This window comes from Carassius auratus, chromosome 11 (assembly GCF_003368295.1).
Source record: "Carassius auratus strain Wakin chromosome 11, ASM336829v1, whole genome shotgun sequence".
Lineage (NCBI taxonomy): Eukaryota > Metazoa > Chordata > Actinopteri > Cypriniformes > Cyprinidae > Carassius > Carassius auratus.
Genome location: NC_039253.1, coordinates 750,006 through 764,177, shown reverse-complemented (window position 1 = coordinate 764,177; position 14,172 = coordinate 750,006). Strand labels below are relative to the sequence as shown.

Genomic DNA, 14,172 nt, shown 5'->3' with positions numbered 1-14,172 from the left:
TATTTATTTTATTAATTTAGACTTATTTCAGCTAGTTTTTAAGGCCACATTTCTAATTTTCATTTAGTTTAACTTGATGTGCTAAGATAACTACAACAAATTGATATAATGTATTAAAATTATACAAGCATAACAAACAAAATTTCAACAAAAACGCACAGAATTACTGTAACTTTAACAGAAATGATAACGATAACAGAAAATATTATACTAAAATAGCACTGCTCCCAAATGGGCTTCGTTATAAAATTATATTAACTATCTGTTATCTTTAACATAATCTAATGCACTTCTACTGCAAAATGATTAAATGACACATTAACTTTTCAACCCTTTAATTAAGAAGAGGAAATAACATTCCTTGTGTATGTGTGCGTGTACAGAATTGCTCATAATTAATAATTTATGTACCCCTTGCACAAATGGAAATGTGCACAAATATTCATGCACAAATAAATTTAGGGGATATATCTAAATATTTACATGTATGTTATCTATATACAGAGAGAAAGATGTTATGCAGCTCAAAATTTTTTTTTATTATTATATTATTATATGTAGTATATTTTTTATATTTTATTACTCCTATTTTTAAATTAAGTATAAATAAAAAAAAACTGAATAGTAAATGAATTAATTTGTATGTCATTTTTGGTTTTCTCAAATTGCACTCATTATTTCATGAGAGTTATGGTGTGCATTGAGGAGAATTAGTCTTTATGAGTTATATGTTATTTGGAGATTTTATATATATATATATATATATATATATATATATGCCATTCATGTTGTGTGTCGGTGGGCAGCCTGTAGATGGAGTACCTGATCAGCTCTTGCTGTACATACATTGCAATATAGGACTCTATTATAGAAAGCTGAATTCATTATGCTGAGCATGATATTATCCTCCTCACCAACTTGGCTTTCTGAAACGTGATCAGACACAGCGTTAAAGCTTTATCTGTATGACTTCCATGACTTCCTATCAGAAATATTCAAATGCATAAGCACTCTGAATCTCACTTTTATGTTCGAAGCAGTAAGATAATGGCTTTTCTTCTCTTCTTGAAGGATTCCAGCCCACACAGCTCCACCCTGATGCTCCTGCAGCCAGTCCTCACGCACATGGAGCCGCCTCACTGGCCTGCCAGTTGCCGTGGTAACTTGGCGTGTCTCCATTTGCTGTGATCAATGGAAATGTTGCCGTCGCAGGGGATTGGAGGGAAGCCAGCTCGCTCGGAGTGCAGCGTAACTCTCTCTCCCTCTCGCTCCGAGATGGGGAAGACACAAAGGAAGGAATGGAGGCAGAGGGAAGCGGTGGGTGTGAAATGCCATCTGGGTGGTTTCTTGGCCTCTGTGGTCAGGGTTAAATGATCACTCATGAGGCAGATCATTTCATTCGAGTGCTCTGGATCGGTAATAACACAAAACAATCAGTTCAAGTGTGTAATAAGGGATTCTTCTCAAATCATCATCCTTTCAGATTTTGCTGAGTCTAAATGTACTAGGAGGAGAGGGGGCTGAAATGGTTTTGATTTCAGCAAGATGCTGTCAGTCACACCAACAATGTGAAAAGAAAACTAAGATTTATGGTATTATTTGTTATTCAATAGATGTGTGAAACATGGCTAGTGTGAAATCGAACATAACATGCTTACATAAGACACTGTCTAGTGATGATCACATATAGAGAGTGAGTCTACATTCATCCATTGTACACAAACATGCTTAAAGATTTTAATCGTAATGGGAGTTTTGGTCCGCAAGGCAGAGAGATATTAAGAATATATTAAAAATTAATCTAAAATACATATTTGCTATTGAATATACTTGTAGGTAAAATATCAAGTGCTGTAAGCTTGTCAAAATTCACAATTTTGAACCCAAAATATATATCAGAGGATGTATTTGCTTTAGTAAAAGCTTACTTAAATGTACATGTAAGGATGCTTATATGTAAGGATAAAATATGTGTGTGTGTGTGTGTCATATGTTTTTTATATGTTAATTCTGATCAATTTAATTCCACTTTGTAGAATAAAAGTATTAATTCTGTTCAGAAAACACACCAAACTAGTTGAATGGCCCTGTGACCCCTTATAATTTGAGACCCACTAGTGACAGTAACATACAGCCAAGTATGGTGACCCATACTCAGATTTCGTGCTCTGCATTTAACCCATCCAAAGTGTACACACACACACACATGTTTGTTTTTGTAAAAAGTGGGGACATCCCATAGGCGTAATGGTTTTTATAATGTAGAACCAACCCTACCCCTAACCCTAACCCTTACAGGAAACTGTGCATTTTTACTTTCTCAAAAAAAACTCATTCTGTATGATTTATAAGCGTTTTGAAAAATGGGGACATGGGTTATGTCCTCATAAGTCATCCATGTCATTATACAGAGTTGTGTCCTGATATGTCACACACACACACACACACACACACACACAGAGCAGTTGGGGGGCCTTGCTCAGGGGCACCTAAGTCATGGTATTCTGTCAGCTCAAGACCCAAACCCACAACCTTAGGGTTAGGAGTCAAACTCTCTAACCACTAGGCCATGACTTCCCAACTACAGTTCATCATAACCAGTTTTGCCAGTTAAAATCTACTACCTATTTGTCACCTTAGCAGCATTACAGAAATGGTTCACTCCATGAAGCCCTGCTAAAAGTGTGACATTTGGCCACCTGAGTTGGTGCAAGAAGAAAAGCTTTGACATCATAAGCAGTTGAAGCACCTGGAGATCAAAGGGCTGCTGTCTTCATTAACACTCTTGAAAATTTAATTAACTCGAATGTAATCAGGATGAATAAACGAAATACCAGGAGAGGATGAGCGAAAGTCATCCCCCACTATCTCCAGATGACTCATTGCATTCTTTCGTATTAATTTTGAACGAATATACGAAATATGATGAAAGTGTATTTTGGTGTGTATTTGGATTATTAAATTCTGTGGGTATACTATATTGTCTTTCTTTTTTGAATAACACGAGACTCATTAATGAGAAATATTTTTGGACTAAAAATCCCAAACTCATTTAAAAGGAATTTAGTAGCAAGAAGAAATATTTTCAACCCATCTTTCATCTTTCAAATGAAGAATATTAAATGAATAAAGCAAAGTGACAGCTTTCAGTTTAATACCATTGTCTATGTGACATTATTCCAGAGAGACTTTTCTCATCTTTTGTAAACAGATTAAATCAGATATCATATAATAAACCTCTGACAGCTCAGATGAAAATGAAGGAAACTTTGTCAACCTCTCATCTTTCAAAAGCATTCGTTGTAATCAAATCAATTGTATGTCTATGACAGTGAGTCCAGACCCACCCGTTGAAACACAGATATAGTTCTTATTAAAATGATAAATTGCTCTGCACTGGAGGCCCCCACTGCTCAACCCAGTCACCATAGCAACAGCGAGAGCTCTGTTTGTGCTTTTGCAGACTTCAGGATAGTTGCAGCGTATGGCGTGGGCACTGCTCATGTTTGGAGAGCGTATGTAGGCGTCAGAGTTGACTTGGTGGAAGAAGCTTATACTGGTGCCAGGTGGATTTCATGAGACCAAGATGGGCCCAAATGCACCACTGGCTTTTTAAGAGGTCACAGCATGACTCAAAAAGGCTTGAAACATTACTACATACTGTATAGCTGTAAGCCTGCATAGTGTGCCTAATGATCTGAAAATGTATTCATTTAGCAGACTACATCTGAAATCTCTTTGAGATGTTGCAGTGCAATAGTGAGAGGTCTTTCGAATTTAGTATCTTGAATTGTCTGACATTCATTTGGATTGACAGAAAGCTAATTGTTGATGTCTCTAGAGGAGACAGAACGTCCTTTGTGCATCTCTGCAGTACTCACTCGGAGCACTGCATGGCAACAGTATAATTAAACCCCAGGTGTGGGATGCTGTCGAGGCATCATAGATCATTTTTATTTCTTGGTAAAAATCACTGCAATCATTATACTTTCTGTTAATATGCTGTAAGTAACAACACTTCGTCACAGATGGTGTGCTTTGGAATAGAAAAAATAAAATGTAATTTTTCTTTCTCTTCCTGACACTTTATTATTTGTGGCTTGCCACATCCTGCGTCTGAAAGATTCATATTCAAACTCCATATGTATGAATGCTTGAACTGCCAGTTTAATCTGCATTTAATAAGAATTTAAAGTATGACCTCAGCGAGGCTGTGAAATGCTCTGGGCTAGAATTAATCTTTGGTGGATAGATAAAAGGAATAATAAAAAAAAAAGTAATTTAAAAAATACAGTTTTAATGAGAAATCAAGCTGTTTAAAAATCATGTCCCAAATGCAAGAATGTCATATTTGAATCAAACTTAAAAACCAAGGAGTTTGCAGATCTACAGTATTTTATTGGTTTATATGTTTGGTTAAATTACTCTGGAGTAATTACTGACTTTGTCCTGGGAGTTTGCTTAGTGTTACAATCAAATGCCAAATAATGACAAACACAAACAACACAAGTACCTATTAGCAATCTTAAAAAATAAAAAAAAAAACAAAGAAAAAAAAACTATCATGTTAAATGCAGAATTGGCATATTATGATTGTTGGGTTATTTGCCTAGCTTTCATGTACTGTACATCACTCTCAAATGTCTTCTGATTGGATCTACACCTCCACCACTAACCTGCTGTAAGCCACCAGATTTACACTTTATAAATAATATTTCAGCACGAAAATGGGAGGGGTAATGTTTGCAGTGTGTTACAAATTACAATCTAGGGTCATTGTAATTTACAGCAGCTCGTTTATTGTTGTCATTTATGTTGCCTTTTTTTTCAGAAACTGCATCAACAGCAATAAGCATCCATTACGGACAACCATCTACAGAGATCCAGGAGCAGATCAGAGCACCGTGAAGAGAGAGCTGACGCACACAGTCTTTAACCTGCAGTGACAGCTGCACATGTACATTAGAACAGATTGGAATTCTTCACTGACAAGGCTTCACTTCCACCTCGACGACACTCACATAACATGCATCAAGTTCATTTAGAGGAGAACCTCTGGGAAACAGCATGACAAGGAGACCTCTAACTATTACAGATAAATCCCAGAGTGTTTGTAGAAATTATTTTTGTGATTGAGACACAAAAATTTGTTTCTTTTGGAAAAATCTTTCTTGTTATGATACATAAAATGTGGGACCTGCTGTAAATTCTCCACACGGACCTGTTGTCCAGTTGCTGTTTCACTATATGGATTATGAGAAAACACTTTCCTTAAAGAGTCCAGAGCAGTCTAATTTTCCTTTGGAATACCTCACAGACAATCCAGTTCTCCTCACTTCTTAACACACACAGAGATGAAGTGATTTATAAGTGCTTATTCAAAGTGCTTCCCCCATATTTCACAGGGTGTCTTCAGTAGATTTGCAGAATGTCCAAAACAGTTTATCAGCAATTACAGTCAGATGTACGATGAACGGACCCTATCCTTTTGCAAAGAAATTATCATTCATAAATAGCCAACAAAACACTTTAAATTGGTTTCGACTGTGAGTGTTACAAGGCAGTCGAATATTTTCTATTATTGTATCACTACAACATACACTAAACAATCGTGCTTAAACACACATGAATTCAACTTGACATCTCAGTCACACATTTAAATGAGTCAAGTAGGAACAAAAGAAGCAGCAATAAAAATAATCCTAAACCTTATTTTACATTATAATAAGATTATGCAAATACAATACATCTGATCGAACTTTTGATAATGTAGTTTGGTTTGCCCTCAGAGGGCAAGAACCATTGTGCTCTTAAGTCGTCAGAAGCAGCATCTCCCGAAAGCTCTACTGACTGTGGATCCGGTTATTCTGATATTCCTCTTGGAATCAAATCAAGTAAATAAAAGCAAATGACCAAAAAGTGTAGTTGTGCTCATAAATATTAGCACATCGTCACTCTTTGAAATGCCTGCCACTTTGTAACTTTTTGTAGTAGTTGTCCTGTTCCATGTGGTTCAGATTGCCCTCCCTATCCAGTAGAACTAGAGGGGTCTTGCGGCGCAGACTGCGACCCTCTGAGGTGTGACCCACGGGGGGGAGCTGAGGGGGAAGTGGTGGCTGGGGCGGCCCATGGTCAGCCTCATTGGTGGAGGAACAAGGAGAACTGCTCCTCACATTGCGGTAACTGCGGGGCCCATCGCGGTTGAGGTTTTTAAGCTCGTACGACTCGGCCATGTTTCCATCAGAAGATCCCCTCCACTCCCAGGGGTTATTGGGGTTGGAGGTCATCCGGACTACGGGGTGGTGGGGGGCGTGGGCATCAACCGTGATGATGCCTGAACCGTTGTCACGTTCTGAACGATTAGGCGATGATTCTGTGCCCGTGATGGATGAGGTACCAGAAGAGGACGAGGTCTCTGAGGATTTGGCCGATCCAGACAGGAGTCCCTGTTGCTTTGACATGGCAATAACCTGCATGATCCGAGGCTGATTTCCTGCCTTATGAACTGGAATATTAGCACCACTTTTTTCTGTGATGGACAGCCATTTGGCCCGAGTGCTGGCACTTTTAGGGGACACAGGCGGAGGGACCGAGGGCTGTGCTGGAGGGCGAGGGGGCATCACTACCCTTGACCCTGCAGGTGGGTTAGCCGGTTTGGCTGATGGTTGAACAGATGAATAGACTGAAGAGTGGGCACTATCCTCCTCTGTGGTCGTGTCGTTGCCGCCGTCTGAGCCCTGATCGCTGGTGTCCTCGTCAGGCAAGCTGCCACCTCGTATCTCCATTGACTTTTGCTTCCATTCAGACACTAATTGATGTGACCGCATGGGGTCCAGTGGTACTGGAACAGGTACTGTCACCAGACGCCTCGTTGGCTCCTCTGGAGCTGTAGCACGGGGTAATGTGTTGCTGAAGGTGACCATGGTCTCCTTACCCATTGGGCTGCGAGGTGCCAGTAGCTCCACGTCCACGCTGGCTCTCTTTAAGCTTCCCAATGAGGTTTTCTCCCGCTGTACAGGCCGGTTCAGCCCATCTAGACATGCTGGGGATGTTATTTCCTCATTGCTCTCAGAGGCGTGGCCTTTATTATAGACAGAGTCGTGGCCTCTTTGGGCCAGAGCTCTCAAAGCATCCTTCTGCAGAGGAGGAGGTTGCGGGATGACAGTGTCCTCTGGAGATTTGAAGTTGGCAACAGCATGGAAAGCCTGGAATGATTTAAAATTTTAAGTTACAGTGGCTTCATTACATTGCTTATTTCCCAACAATACAGAATATTCCAATCACCCAGTGCAGTTTAGGGTTAGGTTTAAGCCTGGGGTGGGAGCTTGAACCACACTCATATCAACCAACCTCTGATTTTAGGGGTAGTTAATAGGTAAGGTTAGGGTTGGCATTAAGGCCTATTCCCAGATAGGCTTTGCCCAACCGCAAACCAAAAAATATACTTGTTGGTCATAATGTTGTTTCAGAACCAACATGGACTTTGATGCAGAAACATCTACTTGGGTAAAACACATTAAGCTCAACAGCAAGATGAGGATGGAGGATGGTTTACCAAATACCCCTGTTGAAAAAACAGCATATGATGGTTAGGTATGTTTTGAAGCATTGTAGCTGGTTTGAGCCGATCCTTAGGTCACGAGCTGGTTTAAGCTGGTCCTGAGCAACTAGCTTCTGGACAAGTACCAGAACATGACCAGCTTAAACCAGCTCACAACCAGCTTAAAACCAGCTCAGGACCAGCTCAAACCAGTAACAATGCTTCAAAACATATCCAGCATATGTTTTTTTCTTTTTCAAATGGGATACTACACCAAAAATATCTGCAAAAATATATAAGTAAACCAATAACTCACCAAGTACGCTGCAATACCAGCGCCAATGCAGAACCCAACGTAAACATCGATCGGGTGACTGCGGTACTGGGTGATCTGAGTGAGTCCCGTCAATGCAGCCGCAATGGCAAAGGCAAACACCAGAACGGGTTTGAGCAGCTTGGTGCTATCAGAGATTGTTGAGTTGAAGTACATCTAGAAGAGCAGAGAGCAGCAGAAGTCTCCAGCTGTCATGTGCAAATTAATAACATACTGCCTTGCAGCTTCAGACAGTCTGACAAGCGCAAGGTGGGAAGCAGCAACAACTTATCTCCACGTCTGTCGCTTGAAGTGGATCCTGCCAAATAGCTAGACATGTGAAGCACTTGCCTATAATTAGACTTTCTCTAATCTAGCGAACAGAATGCATTTGTGCATATTAAATCAAACCTTTCTGTATAATACGATCCATTTTGAAATCTATTTCTTGTGTCAATGCATATGACATGCACATCAATTATGTTGGTAGTTCATTATTTTTTATCTACAGTACAATCAGTTTAAACTGTTCTAAACACTTCTGAGTTCTCTCATAGAGGAGTTTACTGCAGTAGCCTATAAGGTTTATATATAAAAAAATATATGCTGTATGCTGCATTGAGACGGCGTTGAAGAGACTTACTGAAATATAAACAGCAGCAAAGGAAGAGAGGGTTGCATGCTGGGAAGGGAAGGTTTTCCTGTCACAAAGGAAAGCAAACATCTAGAGTAAGCCTAGACCAGATATACAACAGAAGTCAGTGTCACACGATTGTAGGTTTAAAAGAAGGAGTGAGTAGGAAGTGCTCTAAAGACAGGAAGAATACCACAAGAGGGAGAAAGAAAATGGTGATTGTACAAAGTTGAAGTTTATCACAGTTAATCCCAAAATCAGATGTTATTCAGTTACCTTGCAGACAGGATAGCGTGCTGATCCTGGCCAGAGCAAATGTCTTTGGTGATGTAAGGGTTCTTGTCACAGGACACACCTGGGACAGTATAATTGGGTTTGCACACTGTGAGAAAGAATGGTGTGTGGTAGCCAGTGGCCAGTTGGATGACATCCGTAACCAGTGCTGTTGCACAAAGACCGAACACATGAACCCCTAGAAGGAGAGACAGATCATGAGGAATGAAACATCAGTGACTCATTTCATCAGTTTCATGCAACACTCTGTGCCTGACTCATGTTACATAATGTTCATCTGCATCACTCCTGCTCAGTAAAGCAGCTAGAATTTATTATTTATTATAAATACATTCAGCACTTTCATGCTTTAGCTTCAAACATTCTGATATAAAACTGCCTTACAGTGAAAAGAGTGTTGCATACCGACAAAACGGACGGTTCTCCGCAGGAAAGAGTTAAAATTACATCCACCAGCATTTATGCTTCCTTCAATCCCTGGACGGACCTTCAGTTTGGATTGCATACAATACAGCAGACCTTCACCGATCATGATCTGAAAACAATAAGATTGTTTAAAAAAATAAAAAATTGGAATTTGTAAATGTCATTAATCTATGGAGAAGCAAGTTATTATGTAATTTTTTTTTAATCTAAAAAAAATACAATCTTAAGCATAACTGACTTTAAAGAGATGGCATCATTTATATTTTCTATTGAGTTCAACAGAACACAGAAACTCATACAGGTTTGAAATGACATGAGGGTGAGTAAATGACTATATACAGTAGGTTGCAAAGATGTAAATGCAATGTTTTCATCTCACAGAGGCAGCAGGGCCGGCGAACGCCAGACTCAGGAGCATGAGCAGAGGGATGAGCTCATCGCCGCTGTCCACGTACGGCATGCTGAGTGAGCGGTCATGGCAGCGGAATCCCACCTGCGCCGGCTGGAGCACATCCGTCAGTTCCAGGAAGTACAGTGAGACCATGGAGGACGCCACAATGGGTAACTATTTTCTCAAAGGAGAGCGTGTGCATAGTGAAAAAGTCTTTTATCAGTTTTAAAAGTACTAAAGTGCATGTCTTTCTCAAGTGCAAACATGTATTAAATATTGATAATACGCAAACATATCCACACCAGAGCACAGTTTAATTACTGTAGAGCAACTGTGGCAGATGGCTGTTGTTAAATGTCAACACAGAGTTCTGTACTCCAGGGCTGACAATGTGGAGGAAGGTAAACACAGTCGCACACTCAAACTGACTGCTATTATGCATTTTCAATTATGTCTTCAAAGAAATTGAGGAAGCCCTGTTGTTTAGAGTGTGTTATGTAATTACCTGAGACACGAATTGCTCTTCTGAAGTATTAAATTGGTAATAAATGATGGCATGTACCTCTACGAAATAGAAGCATGGTAACAGCGTCAGACTGTCTTTGGGCGGTTTCTTCTTGATTTTTTCACGTGCAGTCATCATGATGCTGGTCTTCTGAAGTTATTCTGTCTACAAATAAGATCATTTAAAAAAAAAAAAACATGAAAAACTTGACAAGTGCATTTTTATTTCTTACTTGCAAACTAAACTGGAAAAATGAATGCTAAATTGGAACTAATTTTGTACTTAATGCACTTTAATTATGTGGAAGTAGTGCTGAAGTCTAGATAAAGACATACTGTGCTAAAGTGAAACTACTGCAAGGATGCTTTAGATGCACTTTAAATATCTTGCATTTAAAGATCATACAATCCTCATCAAAAGTGACATTAAAACATATGTTGGGCTTAATATTAAAAAAAAATGTGCATTGTGCATAAGTAGTGCTCCAATTAAAGTTTAACAATAATTATTATACCAATAAGTCACCAGCGATGTCAGTATATGTTAATAAATTTGAACTATAGGATACTTAGTGTGAAATAAATTTATTTTAAAAACATTACTTTTTTTACTAGGATGAGTGAAAAATCATGAGTGCAAGATGATGTCATCAAAATTTTTGGTCTGTTTTCGGAGAAAAACTTAGTCGGCTGTAGCTCCTTAAATGTGCATATCTACTAAAATTGTAATTTTATGTTAATATACAAACTAAAGATATTGAATATTATCAAAGTTTTGGCCAATTCCTCCCTTCAACATTTCTGAACCAACTGGAAGCTATTTTTATTGATGACACTCAGTTGGAGACTGTTCATAAGTTGCATCTTTTCAAAGAAGGTCAGGAGATCCTTAATAAAGAAATATTACCTATTTCCCAAGTGTTCATATTATTTTGTCCAACACCTGTATGTTTGCAAAAAAGTAGGCTTTGGTTAAATAACTATCCACAGGAAAAGACCTACACAAAAATGTTCAAATGATTATTTTCTCTTCTGAAACAGAACGAGGCCCTCCTGAATTAATGGATAACTGACTGTGTGCCCAAGGAAAAATATTAAGTAAATAGCTCCTTTCAGAATACTCTCAAAAGAGCATAACGAATAAATGTTAATGCAGGCTTTTGTTTGAGCAGGCATTGAGAGAATAGTGTTTCTTGCTCTCTGCCAAATCAGCAGTGACTAAACAAGGCACTTGTCCTGAAGACACTCTCCCAACTCTCGAGTGGGAGTGAGCGAGGCTCTGCTGAAATTAGCAGGGAGTCTGTTTTCAAGAGTGGGAGCTCTGTTTATCTCAGAGAGCCGCATGTGTCTCACAGGCAAAAGATTTCTGTGTGTGTGTGTGTGTGTGTGTGTGTGTGACTTTTAGGGAGGAATCCATAGGCACAGAGTTCTCTCCATAAAAGACAGTGTTTGTGCTCACACACATACTCACAGCATGAGGCTTTGACTGTGGACAAAGTTAATTAAACTGTGAATCTGTTTCCTGTGAAATGGGGTTAAACAGTGGGTTGTGCAACACAGCTACTTTCTGACCGTTGCTTGTGCCAAGAATCCAAGCAAACTGACCCAGACACTGTGGAACAATGCATGGGTCGATGAAAATCTCAAGCCATGATAACCAGTCAAGGCAAATCATTATACACTTGAAGTGAAGACACTCCGGAAAAATCAATAATGTAATCAGACAAGAATGAGATAGAGATCCGTCTCACTAATGTTCACAAATCATGAGCAATGTCAATGAAGATGGCAATTATTTCAATTACACAGGCAATTCTGATTACACTGACACTCACACTGCAACACCTTGAGAGTTAGAAATTGAAAATATTGTTATAATTTGTATAATTATATGTGTGTTTGAGTTGTGTAATTCATGATTTTACATATATGTGTTATTGCATTATCAGATAGTAAATATGGTAATATTAAATTTTCATATTAATTAATATAAAATAAATAGGAATTATTAATAATGTATTATTTATTAATTCATATAGGCTAGAGTATTGTGATAGATAGATAGATAGATAGATAGATAGATAGATAGATAGATAGATAGATAGATAGATAGATAGATAGATAGATAGATAGATAGATAGATAGATAGATAGATGACCTGCAGTCAATAACAATATCCATACACGTTTACATTGTCTGGCCAAAATCATCTGTACTCACGCAGTAAAGTGAAACTGAGATGTTTGTGTAAAAATAGAATCGCTGCCGTACAACAGAAACACTGCGACAATCTCAGTGATTATTTATTGTAATTATACCGCATCTCCACTGGACGCGACGCGACGCGACGCCACCGAACCCGCGCGCGCTTTAATTCCCACACATAATTACAATGGCAGCGTTCTGGTCGCGTCGCGTCGGCAGTGCGTTGTTTATTCCGCTGCTGCTGTTCATCACGCATGTAGTAAAACAGGGAAAATCTCACCTTGTCTGCGAAAACAGGCGATTCCCTGATTAAAAATTCCCAGCGTATTCCTTCTTCGCGACGTTAGACTGCGGCTCTTTAGTTCATATTCCTCACGTTTTCCACGGAGCAATCACGCAGCCGTGGGCTCCTGTTATATATGCTTGACTGCTGGAGCCAACCACAGTACTCAACTCAGTGAGCTCCTTTTCCAGCTGCTCTTCTGCAGTCAGACATGCAGGATCTGAGGGGCTTCAGTGATATATCAGAGATTTTAAAACAAAAAGGGTTTGTCAGTTAATGCTGTATGAAGCTGCGTCCATTGATCTGTCATATCGTTCCATCCTCAGAATTCCTGAGCACCTTCTGAGTGCGATCTGCTCCAGCAGTGAGAACATGGAACTGCACAGGTACACTTCAGAAAGCAGGGTGGGGTGGAGAGGCGGTGGACTGGTTTAACTTGAGTCCAGTGGCAGGATGAAAAGAAAATATCACAATATCCCAAGTATGTAATCTCCAATGTCCCGTCTCCTGTAGCCTTACAAATGTCCTTCCAGCCTTGTTAGGGACTACCAAAAAAAACAAATAATTTCGATTGCATGTGTTTTCTACCTTTTTATTGTGAAGATGGAATAAATGACGCAAATCTGTTGCAAAATGTGTCATCCAATGTAAATCGAGAACAAAAAAAAAAAAAACACTTAATTTTTATATGCATCAGCTCGTCAGGTGACATGAAAAAAAAACCAGTACGATATGCATATTTAGGCTATTATGCTAATATAATAAAGTCATTATATTTTTTTATCTTTCATGAATAACATTTACAGTTTTGTCTCGGTAGCACATATCAATAATGTACCACTGATAAATACATTTATAAAGAAGATACAAAGTTTGTGTCGGTAAGACCCCCAAATATTTTTGAACCAGGTCTCTTGACTCTTGCTCACCAAGGCTGCATTTATTTGACATTAAATACAGTAAAAACATTAATTTAATTAATTTTAAATCACTGTCTTCTATTGTAATATTTTAAAAGGTAATTTAGTAATGCAAAGCTGAATGTTGCTTATGAGTTTTGTGGAAACGTGTGGTTTATCTCAGTCGTTAATGAATTGAAAGCTCAAACTGCATTTATTTGAAAAAAAATATTTTGTATCTTTATAAATGTCCTGTGTCACACATTGCTGAATAAATTCATTTCAATAAATAAATAATTACTGACTCCAAACATAATGTTAAATGAAAAATTATCATGATCTTAAAAATCTACCCGTTTATGGTTTTTAATGAGCTTTGGGGCATTCTGGCTGTAACCACTGATTTTGAAATGAATTGTCTGTCTTTGCTCTCAGGTGGTCTGCGTACAGGGATCAACTATGGTTGAACTGAAAGGAAAAAGTGTGAACCTCCAGCAAGCTGCTGCAACTGAAGTCCTGGAGAGATGCCCGATGGCCCGCTGACCGTGTCTCTGCTGAGCACCCCGTGCCGTGATGACCTCCTAAATCAGAGCCAATGCACAGTGCCTGTCCAACACACTTTTCCCCTTGATTTCACACCGATTCCTGTGGGCACATGCTCATACTGTCCCTGCAGTTAAATA

General features: G+C 38.9%; 1 protein-coding gene across 2 annotated transcripts; it reads right to left on the bottom strand.

Moving 5' to 3' along the window:
• Positions 1-4,523: 4,523 nt before the first annotated feature.
• On the bottom strand, positions 4,524-13,197 carry plppr3b (phospholipid phosphatase related 3b). 2 transcript variants are annotated; one of them, XM_026274779.1, is made up of 8 exons: positions 12,588-13,197; positions 10,161-10,264; positions 9,587-9,772; positions 9,187-9,316; positions 8,764-8,959; positions 8,497-8,554; positions 7,857-8,030; positions 4,524-7,205 (listed from the first exon to the last, which is right to left on the bottom strand). In XM_026274779.1, exons 2-8 carry the CDS (start codon positions 10,239-10,241, stop codon positions 5,952-5,954), a joined length of 2,079 nt encoding a protein of 692 aa, XP_026130564.1. In that variant the 5' UTR covers positions 10,242-10,264; positions 12,588-13,197; the 3' UTR covers positions 4,524-5,951. The 2 variants fall into 2 exon arrangements, with proteins under 2 accessions (XP_026130564.1, XP_026130563.1); XM_026274778.1 differs by having other exon boundaries at positions 4,525-7,205; positions 10,161-10,268.
• Between the last annotated feature and the right edge of the window lie 975 nt (positions 13,198-14,172).

Bases quoted from the DNA above. Each gene is read 5' to 3' on its own strand.
- plppr3b (XM_026274779.1), bottom strand. From the start codon at position 10,241: ATGATGACTGCACGTGAAAAAATCAAGAAGAAACCGCCCAAAGACAGT. The intron at 9,773-10,160 runs GTACATGCCATC...TTGAGAAAATAG, and splicing joins CATGCTTCTATTTCGTAGAG to TTACCCATTGTGGCGTCCTC. The intron at 9,317-9,586 runs GTGAGATGAAAA...TATTGTTTTCAG, and splicing joins TCGCCGGCCCTGCTGCCTCT to ATCATGATCGGTGAAGGTCT.